Below are 27,058 nucleotides of genomic sequence, written 5' to 3' on the forward strand. Positions count from 1 at the left end.
TTTCAGTTCAAACTAAATCTTTATTCATATGGAAAATACTACTTTTCTTTTTGCAAACGATGCTAATAAATAAAAATACTCAGAAAGAACTTTGCTGAGAGCTAAGTGACTAGTAACAGCCACGCAAAGCTTTTAATTCCCGTTAAAACCACGCCAACGATCATGCAGATTGGCTACGAGAAAGCAATATAAACTATATTTTATTCTGTGCAATCTTATCATACAATCTTAATGCTACCTTCTTCTAAAACATTTCACATAGATTGAAATGCAATTTAAAAACAAATATTAAGGGACATACTCTACACTTATTCCACATATGGAGCTGTGTATAGCTTAAGCTCATAACATTTAATGTAGTTAAGCAACTAACAAAGGTAAAAGATGAAAGGACCCCATTCTGAAAATTCAGACACATTTATAAACATGAGACAAGGAAAGCTCACACCAGTGAGTTCTCAACAGACAAATACATCATTAAAGCATAACAATAAATTATAATAAATTTAAGAATGTTGATCCTTAAAATGTTTTTTTTCTGAGGAAATATCATTTAAAAAGCACACCAAAACTTTCATCACTAGGAGTGAAACTGGAATTCTACATATCTTAAATTCCCACTTTTGTTTTTCAATAGGCTTCAGACTTGTGAGCATATTCTTTACCATACATCTAAAAACAAATTGAAAAAGGTTGCAATTAAGCTGTGCATCAAACACATCATCAAAGTGAGAAACAGGCACTTGACAGTATAATGTGCAAGGCAAAACCCTTACTGGTCACAGTATAAATAGTTTCTTCAGGAGGGAAATTAAAACTTCTCATCCCATCTTTGAGAGCATAATATTAAGGGCTGCTAACAGATCTTTTTCTGTTCTTTCAGATCAGCATCAACAACCAAATTAAATACTAGCTCATGCTTTAGAGGGTATTCCATAAACTATAAAATGCAGCATACTTTACCCAAGAATACTAATCCTTTCTACAATTAACCTCAGCCCAAGGTAAAAATAGTTTACTCACAGACAAAACAATGCAATATAAATGCTAACTTTTTCTCCCCAATAATATTTTTTAATATCTAATGCAAATTTTACAAGTATATTCGCCAATTGCAAGATTCTGTTTTGTAGCACAAAACATCACCGTTCTTTTTTGTAAACTTAAGAACAATGTCTTTAAGCATCCTATCAATATTAGGAAAAAAACACCAACCAACTAAAACTGTTTTGCTACAGTTTCCCTCCAGGCACATCTCAGCAGGAATCTCCACAAAACAGCTATACAGGAACTCCAAGCCAGAAAACTACACATGAATTGGAAGAGAGGGGAGAAAGAGAGAGCTAAGGGAAGAGTAATGTGGCAGTAACAGAAACAAGCTTAAAAAAAATTGCATGCATCCCTTTTCGTCAGCACAAGCTTCTTGCAAAAATATGTTTACAAGACATCTGTTTCATAAAGGTCTATACTTTCTTGTAAAAATGCTGATTTCTCATGCTAGCTTCATCTTCCAACTGCACTGGCCATATTGTTGCTCATTTCTTACAAAACTTTTGGTTTGATTTTTACTCATGAATGTTAAAGTAGTCTTTGTGTGGGTCATATAAACAAAACAGAAACTAACTTTGGATCTGACATCAGCTGCACCACTAGTGAGAGACAATATGCTAAAAAGAGGCACTTTTATTAGTCATATATACATTTCAAATCTCAAGTTTAACATTTCACCTTCTTTTACCAAAAAAATCAAAGTATCAGTAGCTAATAAGATGGAACTTTTTAACAAAAATGCTTCAGAAGTTGTGTGCATGGACATACTTGCAATGGCTCAGTTACTCAGCTACCCTGAAAATGCCAGAGTATAATTCAATCATTGCTTATGCAGTGGGAAGGAAGGAAAAACAGTCAAAACCAAAAAAGTTGTTTGTAGAACAAGGATCAGCTGTTGTAAAAAAATGAAAACCTATGCCCTTCCATAAAAAGCAACTTATTCCTATATCCAGATTCAATATCACCCCAGAATATCGAGATCATTTTACACTTTACTCAATGCCGTTTTCCAAATTTTCAATCATCTCTATTTTTGGCATAACGTACATCTTAAAAACTGAGAAGCTCAGCTTTGCCAAAAAAAGTTCAATATTTAAAAAAAAACCAAACAAAATAATCAAACAAAGCCAAAAAAAAAAAAAAAAAAAGTGCCCACAGGAGAAAAAAAGACCCAAACTATGAAATCCCCATTTGACCCGACTGTTGGTGACAATCCTGTACTGGAAAGAATTACATCAGAGCAGTATTTCCCCATGTCACACAGAGTACAGCACAACGTGACAGTAAGCATCTTGTATGAAAATGCTGAAGCATAAGCTGGGCTGAAGATTTGGAAAACAGCACCAAGTACAAGCACTCTCCCTGCAAGGGGCAGATTGGTATTCTTAGTTAAAAAGGGACAGCATCAAAACAAAAATTTTGAATGGCCCTCAAACACCAGAAAAGAAGCAGGACCTCAAGCTAGGGGCAGTTCCTTCATAAGGCAGTCAAATTTACAACCAGTGTATACATTCACTAAGGAATTACTTTTTTTTTGGTAAAACCAACTATCTGACATACTGCAGAGTCTGAATGTGAAATATAGGCACAAAATAGATTCTCTACTTTTTTTTCAGTGTGGAAAACATAGCTATTAACAATGTAATAAGAAAATTTACTATCAGGTGAGCAAAAATTTTTAACAATTTTAATTAAAACAAAGTATTGTATAAAGGTGCAATATTGAGCAGATTTGATTTTGGTTTAAACATGTGAGTAAATCATGGAACTGTTCTCTTCTTACATATAAAGTATTTCACATTACAGTATCATTCTAGTTCTTCCCAGTTGTCAGTAAGGTTACCTTTGCTTTGACGTCTAATACTAACCAGCTTTCCAGCTGATTTGATACTCCACCTGGAGCTGTTTCCTGAGCTGGCCAGGTTTGTATACTTTGTGGAGCCTTTGGTTTCATCTTCCCAGCCTGACCAGGCTGTATAGTCACTTATAGGAGTTGCTGCATCACTGGTAGAGTCAGCAGTGGTAATCTGTGGTGGTTCCCATCCCTCAATCTCATCTGGTTTTCTAGATGGAACATTCTGCTTTATCACCAAACTGTCCCAAAAACCTGGCTTCTTTTCAGTCTTCATCTCTTCCTTTAATTTTAGGTTTGTTCTAGAAAACAACAACGATGTAGTGATTAATTCCTTCACTTAACAATGTACGTAGTAGTTATTAATAAACATTCAATTAAATTATGTTTTACAGTAAGGAGCACTAATCAATTGTCAGCCTGTGGCAGCACATCCATTGCTGTCAGCTTCAGGAAAAACACCCTCACATATGTACAAATCTAAACACTGCAGAATCTTGCAGTGATAAATCAGAAGAGGATTATGGTCATTTTCTGTCATAAGAGAACCATCCCCACCTCATTCCAGTGGGATGAATTCCACAGAGCAGCCTTTGGAAATGTATGAAGTATTTTAGGATGCATTTGAACAATTTATTACTTTAACCAAACAAAACAAACTAACAAAAACAAATTTTAAAAAATCAGGGGTATGATAGTAGAAGGAATATGAAAATGTTCTGACACCAGATTTAACACTCACTATGTTACTCAGTTTCATATACCTGTTACCACCTTGCCAGTTAAACCTTATACCCTAAAATAGTTGATGTATACAGTAATAGGACTTTAAAGATACCAGGCTTTTTATGAGTATTTTCATAACGATCCACACAATAATGTGAAAACAGCTGTTTCGTATTTCTGGTATGAACTCCCACAATCTCCCTCCCAAACCCAAAAAAATAACTGTAACTTCTCTCTCAGACCTATGAAAGGCTACTCATATTATTACTTTTCCTATCTCATTAACAACATTCAACCTGAATAATTTTGCAGCGTGAAATATTTAAATTACAGAATGTCAAATTTTTATGCATAACTTGATATGCAGGATTATGTATATAATCAAATAATGGGACACAAGGAAAGGCTGAACACCAGGGGTGAAAGACACAACCTTTAGGGATTAATGATCTAAAAATCAAATTGAAAACATTATCTGTAGTAGCCTATAAATTCCTTAGCAACAACTAAACCCACCATTGAATCCCTTTAACACATTTGTATTAAAAAAAAGCTTTGTTTCATTAATGAAAGCTTAGCTCTGTCATATTTAACAGAATCAACTTAACCAATACCCTTAAAAATCACCTTTTCTTTACTGGATTTTGAATTTATGATTCCTCAGAATTTTCATCTTCTTAAAACCAGACACAGACTCCAAAGACCTTTATTGTATTTTGTTAACAGCACACTTAAAACTTGCATGTCTTTAAAAGCAAAGTAAAAATTGTGGTATATAATTAAAGAAAAGAATCCTGAAGATATAAAACAGGCAGTTCTCATACTAATACCCAAACAGTTTTCTACACAGGTGGTAACTCCGTTACCATACTTCTGCTCTCTTTGCTGTATTACTTGATTCTTATACTCGGCATCAATTGCAAAGCATTGTTACAGGAGCCTAGCATCTTAATTAAACCCATAAAATTGCACAGTGATAGTAGCTGGGAACTTTCGGGAAGTTTTATGGAACAGGCTCATATGGAAATAAAATATATGGATTTATATTCTAAATTGTTTATTTATATTCATATTCCCCCTACATGCATATATATATGCTAGCATTCTGAAACATCAATTTCAAAGTAAACTGGAAACAAAACCTGCTACAGCAAGTCTTATCACAGCTCATATTTGGCAGGAACAGATCTACTGCTATGTGTGTATTTGGTTTGCAAACAAGGTAGTGAGGTAGCACATGTAGGTAAAGCCTACAGACACTTGTAATAGGAAGACAGTCTGTCCTGGAAGTGTGTTCTGTCCAGGGAGCTGCTCTCACCAAACAGCACACAACTGTGCCAAAACACAGATCAGTGCCAAAGGAACACTTGCAGATCCTAGTACAGCTAGGATCTAGTACTCCACTTAACCTTTCTAGGTGTAGTAAGACTTCAAAAACGAGAGCAAGGCATGTAAAAAAGGGTGTAAACTCAACCATAATTAATCCCTAAGAGGAAAGTGAAAGCGTGAAAATGACCCTTTTACTCACAAGCCTTTATTACTTCTCTACAACAAAAAAATTACTATGCAGCTAAATTCCTTTTCCTTCCTGGCAAACCTAAAAATGCTAAAAACATCATCTGTCCTTTCCTAATACAGCAGGGCTTATTCATTGTAGCCTTAATGTATATACAGCTTGCCCATAAACTTTTCTGTGTCGATTTGACTTCCATCAGTTGGAAACTGCTGTTTCTCAGCATCCAGCTCCATTACTTGCAGTTATTTTCTGTTCCAGTGAGTGTATTTTAATAGCAGATAGACCAAATGGTTTTACTCACCCTTTGGATTTTGGAGACTTGCATCCTGCTAGCAATTGCTGCTCATCATCTTTATTGAACATGGATGTCACTTCCTTCCAGCCCCGGAAACTTGCACCTTGAACCTGCAGAGAGAAGCAAATGCTCATCAGTGTGAGTGGCAGACTCACAGGCACAGAGTGGGAGGTGGGAGTGCCACTGCTGATGCTGGGGCTGCAATTGCTGTCTCCTGCCTGTGGAGCTGCTGGCAGTGAGTGATTCCACACTGCAGAGGATGGGTGCTTGGGAAAAGAGCTGGTCCAGTTCCTGCAGCAAGAGCTCTTCCTTGCTCAGCAATCAATGCAAACCCTGGGTGGTTTTGTGATGTCATTGAGTACAGCTGGGCTCCATTTTCATGTATCACTGTAAGAAGGGAATCCGGGCCTTTTTGGGAAGGAATCTTTGCTACCATAGGCAAAAACACAGCTACAAGCTACACTTAAAAGTTCTTTTTTCCTTTAAACTAGATGATACAATTCATAGATAAGCTGTCTTCTTACAAAAATGATGTTCCATCAAGTCATTTACACCTAATGAATTTGCTGATTTTAAAAAAATATAATCACCTTGTTACTAGTTTTCAAATAATTTAAGACATGGAACAGGCTTAATTGAAATTATGTGTGCCTTTAAAGGACAACATTGATGAAATGCTTGGAGAGAAGCATTTATACAAATACATTCAATGTAACACAATGTACTTGTACATACAACTTATTTAATCTAGAACATTACACATACTTCACGAAAGCAATCCCAACCTCTGATGCACCATCTGGACAAGCAAGCAATCCTCCAAACAAACAACAAAAAAAAGTACCTATATCTAGCCAGAGCTTTCTATATCTTTTAACTTTACATTTTTTTACATTCCATTTCATTTGTCCAGTTCTGATTCACAGATATCTTTAAAAACAAAAATGAGAAAATTTCTATTCATTGACAAGTAGATAGCACGTGCAGGTCTTCAGATAAACCTTTACAAGCTCTGCACTCTTTGTACCTGTATGTAAATCACCATCTCTGTACACATTGTACCATTCCTTCCATACTTTCATGTCCATGGCATTTGGTAGGTACACACAAGACTAATAACCAGACTGTAACTGATTTATTCTTCTCTCAACTAGTCCTTAGGAGAAATGTACACTAAACATTTAAGATACACTTCCACTACTTACTTATTTGGGATTTCTGAAGGAAACACTCTCAGGATAATCTGCATAAGAACACCAATGTCCAAGTAAACCGTATTTTGCCAGTATGTGACATAACTCATTGCACAAAGCCTACCACACATTAAACAGACTAGGCTGAAAGAAACCAGGAAGTGCAAGAAAAAAACAGAATCTCTGCTTACCACACCTAAGCCTCCTCCTCTACACCTGCCTACACTGGAACTGATCTCCTGAAACATCTTTTCACTCCACCGAACAGGAGCAAACAGCTCCCCCTTGATTTTCTTCTCAGTGTTAGCATTCTCCAGAATTTAAACCTTAGTGAAGGAGGAGGTCAAATACACACGCACATACAAATGCATACACAAATACACACTTCAGAAAGTTTTTTGCAACTACAGAACTGTTTTTAAGACAGCAATCTTGTTTTTTGCCTACTGCCATGTAGCTGACACATAATAACAAAATTCCTCAGAACAGCCTGCTGCATTTCCTTGTTTCTTTTCAGAGCTTTTTAAAGATTTTTAACCAACTGACAAGTACAGCTGGAACAGCTACAACTGTATCAGCTCTGGAAGGAGATCTTGAAGTTACCATTCCTGGAACCATCATTTTGACATGCTGCAGCTGTATAGCCAAAAAGTGCTGGGAACCATCACAAGAAGAATTAGACAGACAGGAGATGCATAAATGAATACCTTCTATTTAAAGGGGTGTACCCTCTAATAACTCAAAACAATGATTCTTGATGTTAGGGGAGGAGGCCCTACACACCAGCCACGCTCTCCCTGAACATCTCCTGTTGCCACAGTCACAGATTGCCAGAATCTAAATCAGCTGGGAATCACTTACAGTCTCACAGAGCACCTGGAGAAAGGCCCATATCCCAGAACAATTAGCTACTTTGCAATGGATGGCAAAGGCAGGTCAGTAAGTAAAGACGACACTTCAGTAATCTGACTCCTCACCACACGGAGACTTGTTTATGTGAAACTATTAAAGTTATGCAAAGTATGAAAACACAGTACTGATATGGTCTTAAAGCATCAAATTACCAGCAGAAGCTCTGTATTTCATTTTTATGATGTAGCCCTTTACACAAAAGTACTACTCCTAAAATTTTCCGGATGGTTTATAAATGTAACTGACCTGATTATATTCTCAAATCTTTAAACTATTTTTCCCTGTGTCATTGGAAAAAGAAATAATTCAACATCCATAATTCACAGCATTACACAGCCTTTACAGCTGGAAACAACCTCTGGAGAAATCTAGTCCAACCCCACTGCTCAAAGCAGGGTCACCCTCAGCAAATTGCTAAGGATCGTGGACAGCCAAGTATCTCCACAGCTGGAGAATCCACAACCTCTCCAGAAACCTGTTCCAGGGCTTGACTGCCCTCATGGTGAAAACTATTTTTCTTATTTTTAAATTATATTTCTTCTATATCAGTTTGTGCCCATTGCTTCTTGCTCATTTACTGAACATCCTGAGAAGAGTCAGGCTCCATCTTCTTCACACTCTCTGCTGCTGGTGTACATGCAGAAACCTTTCTTGTTGCTCACCAGATTTCATTCTAGGTGGGTTTAATCCTTCCTAACCCCATCCCTGCATACTCAAAGAGTGTATCTATACTCCCCTCAGGTCTCTTGACCCTGCTTCCACCTCTAGTATGGCTCCCTTTAATGCTTGAGGTTTTTCAGGAATATCATGTTCATGCCTCCTGCCACCTTTGCTTCTTTCACTGCCTGATGGGTTTGGCTTGAGCTTGGAATAGGTGACCTTTGAAAATCAAAGTTGACTGATAGAACCGGGTCTACACTCAAAACTAGGTTAAAAAAATTCAGTTCAAATTCAGAAATGCACATGGGACAGCTAAAAAAAAAAAAAGGAGACCACTATTAAGGAAGAGAGCATTATTACTGACTACAAATGCAACATCAGATGTTAGAATTGAAGGACCATGTTGGATGCTACAAAGCTACTATTTTTCAAAAACGTCAATGAGAAACAAAGCAGAAACTTCTCAAAATGCCATTTCAGTATTCTCTGAAGTAGAAATACAGACTGCTTTCACAGCAGTTTGACTATGACAGCAAAGAGTACACCTATCCAATCAGCAATTCATAAATTCTCTCCTGTATCTTCCAATTTAGGTTGTGAAAACCTGTGCAGCAATGCCCTGTGCAACCTGCTAAAAGAATCTGTAAAAAGTGAAATTAAACATACATATTAATCCATCAACTGGCAAACCATTGAAAAGCCATCATGGTCTGTTCCAACTGGTATCTTAAGAGCTCAAGCCCAGAGCACAGATTCTTTTCCTTTAGTTCCTTCTAGCTTATGAAGTTGTTTTGGTTTTTTTTCCCATCATGAGAAAGCTGCCATTAAATTAGTGTATCTTCTGAAACTGGGAGTACAAGCAGTCCCTCCTAGAACATATGCAAAGGATGTGGTCTGTGTCCTGGTCAAGCTGTCTGCCATTTCTCCTGCTCGCTCCTCTCCGGCTTTGCCAGTGCTCCAGTATTGGTGCCCATCTGTCAGACAGATCCCACAGAGAGGGGATCACAAGGTGGCAGCTTTGGTTCATCAGATCCTGCTGCTGCAAAGGGTTTGCCCAGTCCACTGCCTGCTCACTGATACTGCCTCCCTTATGGTTTTGTACCTGTCTGATGCTGGGGAAAACAGGTTCAACTACTTAAGCCGGCAGAAATCTAACTCTCTCATTTTTTGCATTCTTTTAGGTTAGTGCTAAGAATCAATTCATTAAAGATAAAGCATGTGGAATTTAGGGACAACAGCACCTTTTCTGTAGCAGCAACTATTATAACATCTGAAGCACCCTCAGAAAATGGCAGTAATCTATCAGCTTTCTTCCATAATCAGAGCTTTGTATATGCAATATGGCTCCCCCCCCAAACCCCTAAGCTTCACTCTAATCTCAACCTTCACAGTAAGACTTCAGCTGTTATCTATATTGATTCAAGTGAATTAACAGTATTCAAATTGTACATGTTGACTACAATTTATCTTTCTTTAGCTTAAGCAGGGAACAAATGTCTACTGATAGTTAAGTTTATAAAATTCACAGAATGGGTCAGGACCCCTTAAATTGGAAGTCTCCCACAAAATTGACAGGTATTATTACAAAAAACTACTTTAAGGACACCATTTTTCACCACATCAATGAACTCTGATGTTTACATGACTCCTATCTTCCCATAATAGGTAAACAGGCAAAAACTAATAAATTAACTACCAAAGAGTCTACAGGGAAACAGTAAAGCATCACTATGAAGACTTTTCAGTTAAGTTTACTGTCAAAGGTAAATAGTTAATAATTAGAGCTCTGCTAGAGGGCAAGAAAGTTCATGAAATATTAGGGTAAAAGGCAACAAACCGGGAATACTAACAGCTGGATATAAACTAAAGTAGTTCAGTCCTAAAAGCAAATTTCAAAAGTTTATTGCACCCAAAAGAAGTATGCAGATACAGATGAATATATACTAAAGAGGAAGATGATGTAAATTTAACTGAAAACAGCTAAACTTGTGCATCAGATGGATGTGGTTAACACAGATTAACGTCTTATAATCAGAGAGATAAAAAAGCACAGAATTCAATCAGGTCAAAGAATAATAACAAGATTTGGGTCACAGAGTTAGAGGTACAAGACAAGCAGTTTAGAAAGCAAGAGATTCAAGTATGTTTGAGCTTTACCCTGACAATATTAGGAGTGGGTACTGGTACTTTCAGTATATTCCTGTTAGACTCTTCTACTTCCCCACAGCCAGGCCAGCGGGGCTCTGGAGCACAGAAATCACTCTCTGCAGGCTAGAACAAGCCACATGACAGAGTCTTAGCAGGCAAAATGAGCAATTACAGAGCATTCTTGCTGTACACCTGCAGTGAGAACCAGCACTTTCAATACCATTGTGTAGTTAAGCAGCTAATCCCTAAAAAGTCACTGCTCAGCATGTATGAGATGAGATTTCCATAAATTTATATTTGGACCATGTTTCAGCAGACCTTCACAATTATTTTCACAGAGGATTGACAACTGGTGAATCAAAATTATCCAGCTAAGTAGAGGCACTTCACAAAACACTGGCAGAAATTTTTTATAAATATAAACAAAAAGCACGGATTTTCCTCTTAACATTGGCTGAAAAGAAGCAATTGCCTTTCCACAGTTTCCCTCACTCCTCCCATAAAAAAAATGAAGGTAGAATAAAAAGCTAGAGATAGAATTTTCCACATAAGTACGTTACAATTCAATAAAGTTACAACTAAGTGTTTAACAGTCAAAACAACACCAATCAGCTTCAATTAAAGAAGCATTTTCCCCACACAACAGGAAATCTCTTCAAAACAAGCAAGAAGACGGATAACTGAAATTCAAAAACCAACTCCCCTCCAAATTTGTCTTACAGATATTAAGTCATTGGTGGTGTTGGACATTTTCAAGTCAGCCAGCCTGATGTGCAGACCAATACTTCCTGTGTACCAACTCCCTTGAATCCTTCTCCACCCATCCTGTACTTGTACTTGGGACTGCCAGGACACAGCTGCAGGACACAGCACTTGGCCCTTGTTGAGCTTCATGAGGTTCACACAGCCCCACCTCTATCCTGTCAAACTTGCAGAGGGTGCACTCAATCCCACTGTCCATGTCCCCTGCAAGGATGGTAAACAGGCCTGGCCCCAATGTCTCAGTCACTTGTCACCAGCTCCCACTTGGACATCAATGTACTGACCCTGATTCTTTGCATGTGATCCAAATGATCCACCTGTCAAATCCATGTCTCTCCAATTTAAAGACATGGATATAGTGCAAATTCTTTGCACAAGTCCACACAGATGCCATCAGTTGCTCTTTCCTCAGTCACCAATGCTGTAACACTGTCACAGAAGTCATCAAATCTGTCAGGCAAATTTGCACATAGCGAAGCCATGACCGGTCTGCAGTTCCCTGTTCTTCTTTACTTCCTTTTTTTGAAAATGGGGGTCATGTTTTCCGTTTTTCAGTCAGTGCGAACTCCACCAGCTTGCTATAACTTCTCAAGTAAGCTGGATAGTGGCTTAGCCACTTCTTCCAGCTCCATCAGAACATACAAATGCATCTCATCCAGTTTCATGGATTTGCATGCAATAGAATTCTTGATCTATTTTGTTTCTCAAAACTGTCTCTTTTCAAAATCTGGCCTAAAAACAACTGAAATGAAGTTTTGACTGTACTTTTAATTCAGAAGCTGAGCAAGGCAGTGGGACTCCCAAAGACTAAGGCCAAATCATAGAATCATTTAGGCTGAAAAAAACCTCAGAGATGATGGAGTCCAACCTATGACGGAGCACCAGGTGCTTAACCAGACCATGGCACTGAGTGCCACATTCAGTCATTCCTTGAACACCTCCAGGAATGGTGACCCTACCACCTCTCTGGCCACCCCATTTCAATGCCTAACCACACATTCAGTGAAGAAATTCCTCTTGATGTCCAACTTGAACCTCCCCTGGTGCAGTTTGAGGCCATTTCCTCTTGTCCTGTTACTGGCTAACTGGAAGAAGACCACCACCACTTGGCTACAACCTCCATTCAAGTAGTTGTACAGGTTCCCCCAGAGCCTCCTTTTCTCCAAGCTAAACACCCCCAGCTCCCTCAGTCACTCCTTATAGGACTTACTCTCTAATTCACACATCCAGGCAGAGTGTGAACCCAGGATCCAGATATCTGCATTTTGCAGAGCACCACTGTAGCATTCATGGTTCCTCACTTTGAGATGTCATGAGGTGGCTTTTTAAACACTTACACCTGCCTTTCAAGAGAGCTGTGATGACAGAAAAACAGCACTGCAATCAGCCTGTCCTCAGTGCTCAGTAGGCAGCTTCCTGCAGAGCAGGATCTAAGACCATTTTCCAAGTTCCACTGGCAGCCTTTAGGACTAGCTCCCACTTTGAGACCTCCAAACTCAGGTCAAAGGCTTTCCTCTGCAAATGGGCATCAGCACTGTTAAAAATCAGGCTTTAAAGACCAGGAAGGCTGTTTCCCCAAGGAGCACACACACTACTCATCCACTACATTCTTCTTCAAGAACTTTGTTGCTCTTCATCATATTGTTTCATCATGGAGATGATTTTATTCACAATATGTGTGCACTGGAAATGCCACACATAAAATTCAGTCTTTTATTAACATATTAAAATTTTAGAACTTCTGGAATATCACTGTACTGACAGCTTCTAAGACAGCAGAACAATCGAATAAAATGCAGAATTGCTTCTAGAAAGAGAATATAAAAAGGATAAGGTGATTTTTTGAGAATACATTTTTAAGACAAAAGGGTTTTACTTTAGAAGACAAAAACACTGCAGTTCAGTGGATTACCTGGTGACATTTCTGTTTCTTTAAGTCAGAACACACACTTGGCAAGCCTTTCTGAGTGACTAAGAAAGGGGCAAAAACTGTTTCAATAGAAAATAGATTTCTTGTAAGATTTTCTCCCTAACATTTATCATCTGTTCTAAAATATATGGTAATTTATGTTTTCATAAAAAAGAATATATTTCTTCAAAAGGGTAGAAAAAGGTATAGTACAATCTGACTTCTATTTTCAAGGAAAATCATGCTGCATCTGAAGTAGAACAAAAAGAAGTAACAGAGACAGATGTTCAGTTTATACATATTAATGTAAAGTATCTTATTACACTAATGAAGCTATTTTAAAATAATTTTCTTTATACCTATGGAATTTCAAAACAAGCTCTAGCTTATCATAATAATTTCCACTTCTTTCATCTTCTACTAATGTATTTTAAAAACATTAAAGAAGATTCTTGGACACGTATCAAGGCAAAAAAATTTAACTTGCATGCCTACTTCTCTTTCCTGAAAGAGATACAAAATAAAATCCTTAACCTCTTGTGATCAGAGAGACAGTGGAGCTACACATAGTGGAATAAACAACCCCAAACTCTTCTACTTTTCATGTTTTTATTGCCAGTTGCTGCTAGAATGTAGGGCTTCTTTAGACTTCAATTATTCCTGTGGCTTCTTATTTTCATCTTGCATTTTAATAGCCATCATTGGGAGGAAAAAAAAAAAAGAAACCGGATACCTTCCCCTCCCCATTAATGAAAGCAAGTAAGGGAGCTTTCCAACTAATATTACTTCAATGAGAACCCCACGATCAAGGATCATATGTAATTATAAAATCATCAATGAACTACATAAATTCCTTAATCAGCTTTCCAACATACATGGACTGAAATATATATATGATATTAAATGTGACATTTTGACATTTTCAAAGAACAGTTATTTACCTTTGTTGCAAGATGTGACACTGAAGATGAAACTTCATCATGAAGAAACTGGTCTTTATTCTCAAAAGAAGGATAAAGATAAAAAAGGCCCATAGTCAGTTTTGGTTAGACAATTAGCACTGACATTTTAGATTATTCACAAATGCTTTTACTCTATTTGGTACATTACAAAAGAAAATTGACAAAACATGATTTCAACACAAAACTAAGCGAACACCACTACTAAAATACAAATCTACACTTAGAATGATGAAAAATCAAACCTTACAGAACCAAAAACCTCATACCAGAAAGGGAAAAACACATGACATCATAAATAAAATGTAGTACAATTAGTTTGATTTTATCTAAACAGTAGTATCTTAATTTTTTAGATCTGCACTTAGTTTGTAAATAGTGTAATAGATGATGGTTTATGCACTGCCTGTGGGCTGGAGGGAGAGGAATGTCCCAGGATTTTTTCCTCTTTCACATTAAAAAGCTCCTTAATTCAAAGAAAGAGTTTTGTCCACATTCCTTTCCCCTCCATGCACAACTGTAGATTTCAGAAGAAAAACAGAGCACTAAAGATGCCTGTGAAGGCTATTCAGTAAGGAAGCATTTCTGTCCATCTCTGAATTAAACTGCTATGTTAGTATTGTCAGGCCCTCCTGCTACTATCTGTGCTCTCTTCAAGACATGGCAAGCAAGATCATTGCTGGGAGTACTTCAGAGGACAAAGATAAAGGAAGTGGGACACAGAATTCAGGAAATCTCCAATTTTCAATTTCTTCATTCTGCGTTTTAATGAGAAAAATGTTGCCTTTTTTCCCCCTACATATGACTCCAAAAACAAGCGGTCCCAAGTACAAAACTAGAACAGCTAAATATGACCAAAAATATTTAACCCCAGTTTCAGGAAAAAAAAAAACAGAATTAAAACAAAAAATTGGAAAGTATTTTTGAAGCAGCAGTTGCACAAAATCTCCAGTATTCACTCTGATCCATATTTCGATTACATCAGCCACTTACTGTTACAAAAATCAAATTTATCAACTCCTTTCTTTTCAACTAAAGTAAATACCAAGGAGTTGATATGAACTCCACATGCACATGTCCCAAGACACCTAAATTACTCATTATCCTGAATCCTATGCATTTCCAAAGGCCTCCTTCACTTTGCTAATGGCATCAGAAAGAGGTGAGAAAACCAGCACAGAAATGTTATGTATTTCTAGTCATGTGGGGACCCAGATGGATCAGCTTCATTTTGACAGATCAGCTTCAAATCCCAGGCATTTTTTTTAAATTACTTACTTATTTATATTTCTTTATATATATTTATTTACATACTAATGTTCCCACTTACTTTACAGGCAATACTTTATATTATTATACAAGGGACAAAGACAGAACATTTGTAGAATAGAGTATGAAGACCATTGCTCCATACTTGAATAGTATTTTTATGTTGGAATAGAATGAGCTGTAGATAGCCAGATTTACTTGCTGAGGTTGAACACGAATTCAGGAACTCCTATTATCATTCAAAATGAGACTATTACTTCCTGTGGATTGCAACAAGTTATTTAACTTCTGAATTCAGTTAGCTGTCTAACACAAGAGGATTGTAGATGGGATACCAGAAACGAAAACATTAAGGCTTGTGCAGCTCTCTCAAATTAAATTCAACTATTTCCACTCCTTTCAGTTTTTTCATTTCTCTACTTCTAAAAGAAACATTGGCAATGTTTTAAATGGAAACAGTTTGCACACACTATTCAGAACTCTACCTCTTTCCCCTCGACACTCTCAGCTCTCAAACTTGTGCATGAGGTTGCAAATCCTAAACTTAACATGATGGATTCTCTGCTAGGACACACGGTATGAGCTAGAGAATACATCACCTGTTTTATCCAAATTTTTCCCAAGAACAAAAAAAAAAAAAAAAAAACAAAAAAAAAAAAAAAAAACAAGAACTAGGAAAGCTCCAAGGGGAAATATGGTAAGAGAAGAAATTCTCAGACATCCAGAGCTGGCAGAACTATCAGTTTCAACAACCAACAATAGTACCTCCAGAACAAACAAGTCACTGTTAGTACCTTCCAAAGGTACTAACTCATTTTAATTCTTCCAGCTCTCCAAATATCTTAGGAAGGAAAATAAAATACAGAAGTGCATAGAGACATCATGTTCTAGAAGAAAGAAGAGAAAAGATGAAGTGTGAAGGTATACACCCTCTAGCAAGGCTAAGCACAAGGAAATGAGAGTGCAAGGCATTTCCACAGTGAAAATCACGAGATGCAAAAAGCATTATAGGGCTAGGGAGTCAGCATAATAAAATGTGAATACCATTGTCAACAGTTGTAACTAACAATAAATTATAGACAAGAAGGGGTATTAATTTGCTTCTTTTAAAGAGGTATAACTATGACTGTGTTGCTGTATTAATACAGAGTTGCTGCTCAGGGTTATACAAAGTGGTACCTCCTAAGGAATGAGACACATTTGCAGCAACTATACTCATGCAACCCAGGCTGATGGTAAGTGGGCAACACAGAGTTTAAAGAGATGAAATACAAAGACTGAAATGTATTAAACCCTCAAAAAAAGCTGATGAGATGCCAATCCCTAAAATGCATTTTTTGGGGGCAGTAGACGGATCAAGTATTCATAGCATCCTTTTAAATACACTGCTGAAGAAAAAGGAGACTTGGCTCACAGCAGAGTGCTTGTGATGTCCATCCACACATCCCAAGCATTGCTCAGAAACAGCCTGAAGGTTTGAATTCAGCTGTCTCCAACAGGCTAGATGAAAATGTTTTGTGGAAAATCCATCCTTAGGGAAAGCAGAAAGAAGCAGACTAATGCCACACAGCAAAAACAGAGTGGGAGAGGAGCAGCTATAGGAGTTCAGACCAGTGATGGCCCACACGGCAGGGAGGGACCTGTGCACCTTGCAGGAGGGCTGGGCTTTGTACTAAAAAAAAAAAAAAAATACTGAGGGAAACAGCAGAGGGATAAGGGGGATCTGTGCCACCACTGAGAACCCAGGAGGAAAGATGAGAGATCACTACAACCCATCTTCCCTAGTTACCCACAGAACAATTGGTATTTTTAAGTGATACACATTAGTACACCCTTCTCCTGATACACATTCCCTACTTCTGTTACTATTCTGAGATAAGGGAGCCTATGATTTGGTCTATCAAGTTTCTTTAGAGGACAATCTACTGTGCAGCTACATGCAAAAAGAGCTCATCTTCACTCTATCATGCTGCATAACACATAGTGATGCTGAACACTTATAAATTATTTCAGTGTGTTTTAGTCTGGTCAGCTTAGAGTTATGACAATTCACTGTTTTACTTATTTAAAAGAAAGTTAAAAGAAAAACCTGGGATACATTACAGTATTTAGATATTTCTAGGTGAAAATGCTTACACTAGTGGGAAATGCTGAGCAGCAACTTGAATAACCCTCCAGTTCAGGCAGGGGAAGGTTGGTATGCACAGCATGTTTTCATAAGGAAACAAGTGCCCTTTTGTTGGACATACTGCAAACCATAAGGTACTCAAGGGACTAATTCAACTAGCACACAAACCTTTTTTGTACAGAGATCAAAATTGTAATCTGCTTCCCTCAGCTTCCTTTGTGGTAAAGTAATTAATTAGTCTCTTTAGATCATTCACTTTCACAACTCAGGCCAAGATGAAGAATGCTGAACATCAAAGAGTTAAGGGAAATAATAGCATCATTTTGTCCTGCATGTCCTTCTTGTGCTCCAGTAAGTAAAATGGTCCATTATCGATTTTCTCTAGCCAGTTGAGGGAGTTTCCTATCATAGACACACACACACACACACATTAGCTGTGCAAATGTATGAGTAAACAAGCTATTGTTAAAAGAGTAGGTCCTTTTGGAACAAATTCTCACCCTTCTATTGACTTATTGCATCCCCTCTGCCTATCATCATATCTCATCAAGGACTGAGTGTAATATAAAGTCCAGGTTGTCATGCCTGAAAGTGTGAATTAGATTATGTACCACAAATGTATCATTTAAGTGGAAAAAAAATCCCAAAACAAACGGCACCTGAAGAGATACACTCCAGGAAAGAATTTAACATCATTTCCAGTACTCCACAAACCCTACTAAATAATTTAGTGATAGGAAAGGGGAAGGTTTAAAAAAAAAAATTAAAAATCACTCAGGAAATCACAAACCTGAAAGTCAACCTCTGAAGTTGGAAAGATTCCCAAAACACTGATTACAAACCAAACAGTAGAATAACTACATATACACAGCCTGACCAGAAACAACACAGATTGGGAAGAGGAGAACAGACAGCCAGATCACCATCTTAAAATACAGCTAGCAAAAGAAAATATTTCCTTGGGTTTGAGAAGCATCTTAATATAATGTAAAAAGAAATAAACAAGACTAAAGGTGATTATTAATGCAAAAGTCACTCTGCTTATCTAAGTTTAGAAATGAAGCAAAACCAATCCAAAATACACTCAAACACTGAGTAAGAAGAAAGTTATCAGTAGAAGATCAGTGCCATGTGGCCTCTTTTTTTTGCTGCACCTGTAACATACACCTGGAAAAATTCAATGCATGGATATATGCTGAGTCAGGAAATTGATGCAACAGTGATCAAATGTAAATGGGCACTGAAATAACTTTAGTACTTTCAATATTCCTTTAACATGGCTGAAAAACAAAGCTGAACTGTACCTGAACACCCACACAAAACTGAATGTGCCTTTAAGGAAAACAAGGCTTTCAATTTTAACAAATAAAGGCTTTATTACTCAGTCACACACATTCTTGGACATGAGGCTATGTGCACAGCAGAAAAACTCCAGTGCAGAACTGTGAATTGCCTCTGCTCCTTACTGGCAGAGATAGCCTAGACTGAAATCAAGATAATGTGATCAGCCTCATCCACATTTCATCTGCTCCCAGATCTCAATCTTCCATTTGTATTTCCCTAAAGCAATGATTGAATCAAACCAGCCATCTGGGCAGGTGGTGTAAATTGAAAATTTCCTCTTAATGTTATCAATGGAAGTATTAACCTAGGCATTTCTAAAGCCTTGCTGAAGAGTGACTTGGTATTTTAAATTAATTTTTTTCTCTTCTATAAACAATACTTTTCCACACCAAATTGCTCCCTATGCTTAGAAAAAACATCTTTATTATGACAATAAACTATCTATATGGTGACAGTGACTCCTATGCTGCAAATTTGCTCTGCCAGTCTTCAGCAAAACTGAAAATACTATTGTTGATAAAGAAAAAGAAAATATAAAATATAAGCGTGTTGAAGAATATACTTGAATTTTGGCATATATTTCATAGACAACACTAATTTGGAAACATACTTTTAAAATGTAATTCATCAGATCATTTCTACAAGAACTTATTTCACTTCACTAACTTTAAAAAGTCTGGGTGACTACTTCAGATTCAGGAGAAAACCCATCCAACATAATTAAAAATAATCCGTCTAGACTCCAGTCTCTCATAACTGCCTACTATTCACCAGATCAGCTGAGAGTTGAAAACATAGGGAAACTGGCTTTCATCTTTCAAGTAATTTTAATTTATTCAGTATTAATGATACAGATGATGGACTTTATAATCTGCAACTGTTAAGAACTTGCTTAGCATTTTCAAACTCAGTTTCATTCAATCACTTCAGTTATTCTTTCACATTCCATTACATTTTAAAACAGAATATCTAAACTATTTCCATATTTTTACTGTCAATTGATATAAATGGCCAAGTGTACCAGAGAAGATTAATTTCAGAATGTAAGTATTTACACAAGAATACTTCTGTAGTTCTGAATTTTATTGGCATTACAAAGAGAAACACTGGAACACCAGATTCCTATGCTCTCTGTTTTTATATCAATACACAAGATTACACTATTAAGTGTTCACATTACTGTGCATCTCTGTAGTAAGAGGTTATAATACATCTTACTCAGACTTAGCTTCTCCAAAATATTTTTTGGAAGAATATTAAAGATTGATCACCTTAAAACATTTTAAAAGTTCATAAGTTATTAAGAATTTAGTTTTATCTAATTTATAATATTTCAAATATGCTTCATTAAAAGGAAACAGCTATATTACGATAAAAAGAAAATCAGTGTTAAAGTTGAAACAAATAAGGTCAGATAATCAATTTTAATTCAATTTCTGTAACAATTCAGCTATTCTAGTGAAGTTTTCAATTTTGATGAAATTTGCAGCTGAAAATCTGTCAATTATTTTTAACAACTTAGCCATAGCAGAAATTCATATTTGCTCTTTCCTTATCCAGAAAACAAACCAATAAATGCTAATTCAAAAGACAGTAGCAGACATACAATTCTTATTCAGTCATGGAATTTGCCATTAAACTACATGTCTCCAATAAAGGTCTTGGATGACTAATGGCCATATCTTCCTAGTACAGTTTCTGCAAAATGGGCTGAATGCATCATTTTTTGTTAGTGTTCAGTAGCACACCTACAGCTTCCTTTTGATATGTGGCTTTTATCACACGTGCAGCAATCACACACATTTTCCTGTTGAAGAACCAGCAGCAAAACCTGTTGGAAATGCACCTTTGATGATGACAGAGCTGAAAGTCTACCTAAGTAAAGTGTTCAGCAACTTCTAGTAACCCTATTTACATTATGGATGTCCCCACACAGTCTGGCAAATAGTTTCTATAAAAGCAAGAAAAATATTATAAACTGAATTTAACAGTAAATTAAAATTGTTCATTCATTCTCAAAACCCATAACATTTGTATATTGATGGTAGGAAGTTCAGCAGTGGCAGGAGAGTATGGCTCCAGAAATCTCACAAAACCCCACGAAGGTGCAACAAATAACCTAGGGAAAGCAGATCTCAAGCAAAGCTGTAGAGGAGAAGATGATGGTGGGTTTGTGTATCAGTGGGAGTGGATAATTCTGTGCTAGGCTGGAGGGGAGGAGGGCAGACACGGCTGCTGCTGGCAAACCCAGGCAATCAGAGCCAGTAAAGCAGAACAGGCTGGAGGAAAGATACAAATGATAAAAATGACAAATGGGGGAGAGGAAGGGTTTGTACTAAGAAAAACCCTGAAAGCAAGGACAGAGATTTAAATGCAAATTTCCTGAAACAAAGGGAGGTGAGCTGAAGAAATGGAATCTGAAGGATGAGTAGGACTTAAATTTTATGCCATAAGCAACAACATTAATATCAGCAATGGAATTTGCAGGAACTAGGGGACAGGAAACCACAGCATAGGTATTAGAAGCTGCAGAGGAAGTAATCACCACCAGTATGGGAAAAGAGGGTCTGCACAAGAATTTCAGCTGTCTAGACAGCAAGGGAAAAAAAAAAAAAAAGAGAGAGAGAGAAAGCAAACTTGACCTGAAATTCATGGAGGAAACAACAATAAAGTCTAGGACACAAATTCTCTTTCACACAATAGATAAAAACCACCGACAACTTGCAGGTTACAGGCTTGGCTGAAAGAAAAAAATATATACTGATGGTGTCTGTAATAGGAGACCAATCAGACAATATGTGCTTTGTGGACTTTTAAGAGTTAGAATAAGCCAACAGAGAGAGGATAAGAAGTGAGAAACAGCCAACTGTGTAAAAAATCACAGTATAAATTAAGAAGTGAAGCACCTCAAAAACAAAAAGTATTTAAAACTTAGAAAGCCTAAACCCCCAAAAGACACTGCCAGCTCTGCAGAGCTCCAGAAAGACTGTGAGAAAGAAAGAGGACCCACTGGAGAAGCTGCTGAAAGACTGTATATCACAAGAAGGAGGAAAAGAGTGAAAGGCAGGCCAAGGAAGGCTCAGGGAAGTCTTCACTGACAGTACCACAATCTAATGTTCAAGAATGATGACAGAATATAGGTGATGGATTTTAGCCAGGAAAATGCCACTGAAATGTCACAAGAACAACTCCAATGAAGAGGAAAAAAACAGGCTAGCAGAGGAGAAGGTATGATGAGATTACTGGAGTACTGAAGGCAAAGCCTGAGACGCACAGAAATGGCTAGAAAGTGAAGGAAAGGCATTATCTGGATTAACATTTTCTACTTAATTTTTTTTAATTTAAAAATACCCTTATTCAATGTATTAGTAAAACATAAATGCTGCTCAGCTCCCACCCATTTCTCCAGGGTTTGTCCAAGTTCAACTCATTCCAACATGAAAGCCAGTATTAAAACTGTACCAGACACTTAAACATCTTCATTAAAAAAGATAACTAAAATTCTGTATAGACAACCTTCAAACATCCTGAGCAAGTCTAAACAAAACTCAGCATAAAGATGTTTTTGCACACATTCTCTTTGAACATAACAAAAAAATACAACTGGTGAGAACAGATCAAGGCTAGGGTTCTGAAATATTTTTACATGAAAGTCAGAATTTCATTAGGTAATATAGGTCAGCCTGACACCCATCCCCTCCCCTAATATATAGATGTATTTTAATGTGGAGTGCCATTTTACATCAGAGTTACATGAGATATTGACACAGCATTGACATCCCTGAGTACTGATTAGATGGTAGGATGGCATCAAGAACTTAGCACAACTGCCAAAACAATGCCTTCCAGAAATCAAAACCCAGCAGTTTTCCCTTTCCAAAAATACAACTACAGTTTGAAACATAATGACTATATTCCAAACTGAACACAAGTTTGGCATGCACCACTGTACATTTCTAGCATATTTTCAGAGAGACACACAAAAAGCATATTAATTTTATCTCATATGTGTGCACTGTTTATGCATGTCAAGTTAGCTTCATGCATTAATTATAACTTATTAAGTGAATAAAGCACCTTCATTACATAAATTAAAAACACTTATGCTTCAAAGCATAAATTAAAATTAACTTCTAAGATACAGTCTAAAACTGTCTGGTCTAAAAAAACTTCACAATAATCCACACATTTATTTACACAAGTACTGTTTCAAAATTTACTTGTCTTTCTTATCTCAGGAAACACCTTACTATTTTAAAAAAAAGTGTTAACAATTCAAAGTACTTGAATGTATGCAGAAACTTTTGCTAAAAAGTGGCCAGAGGCTGACAGTTCCCTCCCTTGCAATTTTCATGTTCTAAAATTTGTTTTTGTTCTCCCCTGGAACAAAATCAAACCATTCTGCATAACACAAAACCAGAACTGTCAAAACTTTTTTTAAGATCAAACTAGGCTTTTCTATTTAAGAACTATGTATGTCTACAAATTCAAATGTCTGCTTAAGTCCAGATCAGGCTTCCATATCTAAACAGGATGATTAAAATTGCTCTAGAGTAACAAAGGAGTTTTTTGTGTTGGACTTTTTTTTTAACTTATAGTAGACTAATTCTTTGTTGCTGTCTGCTACTGCAATGTCCTAATTATTAGGTTGCACAGTGAGAACTCCTTCACTCTTTCTCACCTTTGAAGAAGCAATATACAGCACCAACATTTCATTATACTGGAATACTTTCAATGTGGTTTGCTATAATGACATAGATGTGACTACCAATTTCTTTCCTTTGAAGTAAAAAGTTTCAGCCTTATTTATAGCATGAATGGTAGAAGCTTAAGGATTTTCTTTCCACATGCTTATTAAAAATGAAAATAAAGACAAAAGATGGTTGTTGGGAAAACAACATATAAATCAAAGTCAAAACACAATGACACTTGTTAATCCACTCTTACCAAATGATGTATCAGAAAAGGAAATTAAATATAACAATCAACTTCTGCATGAGATCTAAAGCTGGGCTTCTTAATTTACTAAAAAGCACTCACATTAATTATCTGGATTTTGGCTCTAACAATATAAAATTAGGAAGTCCTGGATTCTTCTCATCTTGATGAAGTAATCCTTCATTCACAGCAGGCTGTACTGTAACAACTGACACACATACTGAGGCATCCTCATGAACAGCTAAGCTACCACAAGAACTGCCCCCATAACTCCTCCAAGGTTTCATGGTGCTACTGTCCTCCAAAGCCAGGGGGTTGGCTGATGCAGGTCAGAATGCAGCAGCAAAGAGTGCAGATCATTATCAAATCCCTCTACACATTACTGGATTTCACTCCCTTACAATCATACTACTGGGAGAAGAAAACAGGATCTGATGAAACATCAAAGATTTCAAATACTAAAAGCAAGGAACATGGACCAGATCAGCTAGAACAAGCTGAACAAGTGCATTTGGTTCCCTTGACACCTGTCCCAGGCATGGTTTAAATACCTTGTAGCTATGGCTGGCCTAAAAGCTGCCCTGATCATGACAGAGTCAATCGAGGGGTCAGAGCTTTCTGTATAGTCTCTACCTAAGTTCCTACAGTTCTTCCTTAAAGTGTACACCAACTGTAAAATGACTATGGCTAAATATTTTGGGCAGGACATTGCATTCCTTTCAAAAGATGTTAACAGGCAAAATAAATAACAGTTTATAATCTGCACACCAGCTTCTGTGCCAAGCTACACTACAGTTGTGCTAACTTTACTGAATCCTTTATTTTCAAGAATACTTCATTTAGTGACTTAGAGTAATTTATTTTTCTCCTGCCACCCCCAACACTAAAATCAGTATCCCAGTTCCACTGGCAGTAGAAAAGGAATTTTCTTAAAATTCATGAAAATGCAAGCCTTTTGCACAAGAAATCATTGTCATCACCATTATTACTTGAGACTTCAACTAATGGAACAGAGGACCAGGACAGTAAAAGACAATTGGACTGGACAAAACAAAACAAACAAATTCCAGCCTCTGTTGCTAAAGTAAAGGGCTGAGAGAATTGTCTGGGCAGAAATCTGAAGAATCCTCTCCTGACTGGTGGGTCAGGAGCCTCAGAGAGGGCTTGGATCACTAATGTCAGAGAAGAGGAGCAGTCAGTGAGATTTACTGGAAACTTTTGGCGACCTTTGGTGTTCGAGGAGGGTCTCTGGAGGTGAGCAAGTCTACAAGGGCTATAACAGTATAAGTCAGTAGCTCAGCAAAAACTGTGGAAGCTTAAAAGCACCTGAGGATAGGAACTGTAGGAGGCAGAGGTTAGATGTTGTGTGAGAGATTGGAGGAGATAATTCAGGTCATCTCAAGCCCCACAGCTCTCACTCCTTCACTGAAGAGGGTCTCCAAAATTACCATCCATTCTTCTTCTGCAGGAGGAGATCCTAGTCGTCCACATGACTCCCCACAGCTGTGCCAAAAAAGTAGCAAGGGCTATGGCTCTACTCTTCACTGTGCAGGGGCAAGGGCAAGGCAAAGCTAAAGTGGTGATTGTGGCTACTGGAAGATGGAGAGAATAACTGCTGTGACTGGGAGGGGCTGCTCTTCAGCAGCTGCCACAGGTGTTGACAACCCACAGCACCTGTCAACCAGAAACTCAAGGTGAGACTAATTTATCCAGACACACTCCAGCTCTTTCAGCAAGATAGGCAAGATAAATACGGGGTAGAAATCTGTGAAGTCTTTACAGTGTCTTTTGAAAAGAAACCTCAATGGTTTGCAACCCTGGGCAACTGCTTACTTCAGAACCTCTCCTTCAATATCTAAAGTAATTCTGTGTTAAGAGAAGATCATCAACGAAGCTGTACCGGGCAGAGTAACAGGCTTCTGAGCTGGATGGAGACCTAATCGCTACCAAGTTTTGAAAGCGAGTCAACAAACGCTTTTTTAGTTGTTTTCCCCGATACTCAACTGACACCCTTCCTTTCAGGTTATATTTGTTGAGAAAGTCTCTGTTGATATTTAAGTTAACACATAAAAACAAAAGCTTTCCAACAAGATTGCAGCTATTTAAAGATCGTGAACTACCATTACTGAAACCATATGAAAAAAGCAACCTGCCGAAACATCGGTGCTCTATACAAACGCATAAATAAAGTTACGTTCTTAAACATCCTTATTCAATGTATTGTGCCTAACAGATGGTTGCAGTGCCTCTGCCTAGGGTTGGGAGAGAAAGTACCCTGCGGTATGAAGCCACTGGAATGAAGGACAGCAAGTTCCAGGTACGCCGGAGGCCGGCTGCTGAGGGAAACAAGGCTGGGTAGGCCAGTCGGCACCTCAAAAAACCGGGTGACAGTCGCACGATCCGCTCAAACACTCCCAGCTCCGACCAGAGCCAGCCTGCCGGCACATCAGGGTGGGAAAAGTGATTACTCATGCCGCCGGAGAGCGGGGCAGCGGCAGCGGGGCCGAGCCTCACGACCCCTCCGAAGCGGCTCCGCGCTCCTACCTGAGGGGCCGCGAAGGCGGCGGCGGGCGGCGGCCCGCGGGGACGCGTCTCCTCCTCCTCGGGCGAGTCGTCCAGCAGAACTTTGCTGCTCTTGTTGAGCTTCCACATGGCGGGCGCGGGGCGGCCCCGCTGCGTCCCGGCAGCGAGCGGGCCGTGGCGGGAGCGGGCGCTGCTCCGCAGCCCCGGCCGGGGCGGCTGCGCTCGGCAGGGCTGTCACCCCGCCGGGGGCTCCCGGCCGGCAGGCAGCGAGGGAGCGAGGCAGAGAGGGAGGAGCTGCCTGGCGGCGCCGGGAGCCCGCCCCCCGCCGCCGCCTCGCCCACCGGCCTGCGGATGGAGCCGGGGACGGGCGGCCCGAGGCGCGGGGCGGGCGGGGCGGGGCAGGGCAGGGCCGGGAGCCGGCGCCTCCCGCCGCTCCTCACCTGCCGCCGCGCCCCGCCGGAGCCGCCGCTGCCATGTTTGTGAGGAGGGCACGGGCGGGGGGGGTGCCCGGCATCACCGCGGCAACAGCGCCGGGCCCGCCGCCTCCCGCAGGCACGGCAGGACAAGGAGGATAAGGACCTGGCCAGCGGTGGCAGCAGGATGTCTGTGGGGGTAACGCGGGCACTCGGAGGTGAAGCTGGGCCCGTCTGGGTAGCGGGAGTAGCGGCACCCGCAGAGCGCCACAGATGGCCCGACAACTCTGCAAAGGGTCCTGGCGCACCCAGCCGTGTATCTGCCAAGCGGCCCCACCTGTGCATCCATCCGCCCGGGTACCTGCTGCTTTACCCACCCCCTGTGTGTGCCCGCCCGGGTACCTGCTGCTTTACCCACCCCCCTGTGTGTGCCCGCCCGGGTACCTGCTGCTTTACCCACC

General features: G+C 38.8%; 1 protein-coding gene across 2 annotated transcripts; it reads right to left on the bottom strand.

The window, feature by feature from the left end:
- Positions 1 to 26,447, bottom strand: TDRP (testis development related protein). Of its 2 annotated transcripts, XM_079325706.1 has the most exons (4): positions 26,206 to 26,447; positions 13,965 to 14,024; positions 5,446 to 5,549; positions 1 to 3,204 (listed from the first exon to the last, which is right to left on the bottom strand). In XM_079325706.1, the coding sequence occupies exons 1-4, from the start codon at positions 26,311 to 26,313 to the stop codon at positions 2,859 to 2,861; spliced, it is 618 nt and encodes a 205-aa protein (XP_079181832.1). In that variant the 5' UTR covers positions 26,314 to 26,447; the 3' UTR covers positions 1 to 2,858. The 2 variants fall into 2 exon arrangements, with proteins under 2 accessions (XP_079181832.1, XP_079181833.1); XM_079325707.1 differs by lacking the exon at positions 13,965 to 14,024.
- Positions 26,448 to 27,058: the final 611 nt, after the last annotated feature.

This window comes from Erithacus rubecula, assembly GCF_903797595.1.
Source record: "Erithacus rubecula genome assembly, chromosome: 2".
NCBI classification, from domain to species: domain Eukaryota; kingdom Metazoa; phylum Chordata; class Aves; order Passeriformes; family Muscicapidae; genus Erithacus; species Erithacus rubecula.

What these genes read in the sequence shown, in the direction of transcription:
- TDRP (XM_079325706.1), bottom strand. Translation starts at nt 26,313, where the DNA reads ATGTGGAAGCTCAACAAGAGCAGCAAAGTTCTGCTGGACGACTCGCCC. An exon ending in TGTCACATCTTGCAACAAAG is followed by an intron (nt 5,550 to 13,964) that starts GTAAATAACTGT and finishes TTCTCTCTGCAG; the next exon opens with GTTCAAGGTGCAAGTTTCCG. An exon ending in AAGTCTCCAAAATCCAAAGG is followed by an intron (nt 3,205 to 5,445) that starts GTGAGTAAAACC and finishes GTTGTTTTCTAG; the next exon opens with AACAAACCTAAAATTAAAGG.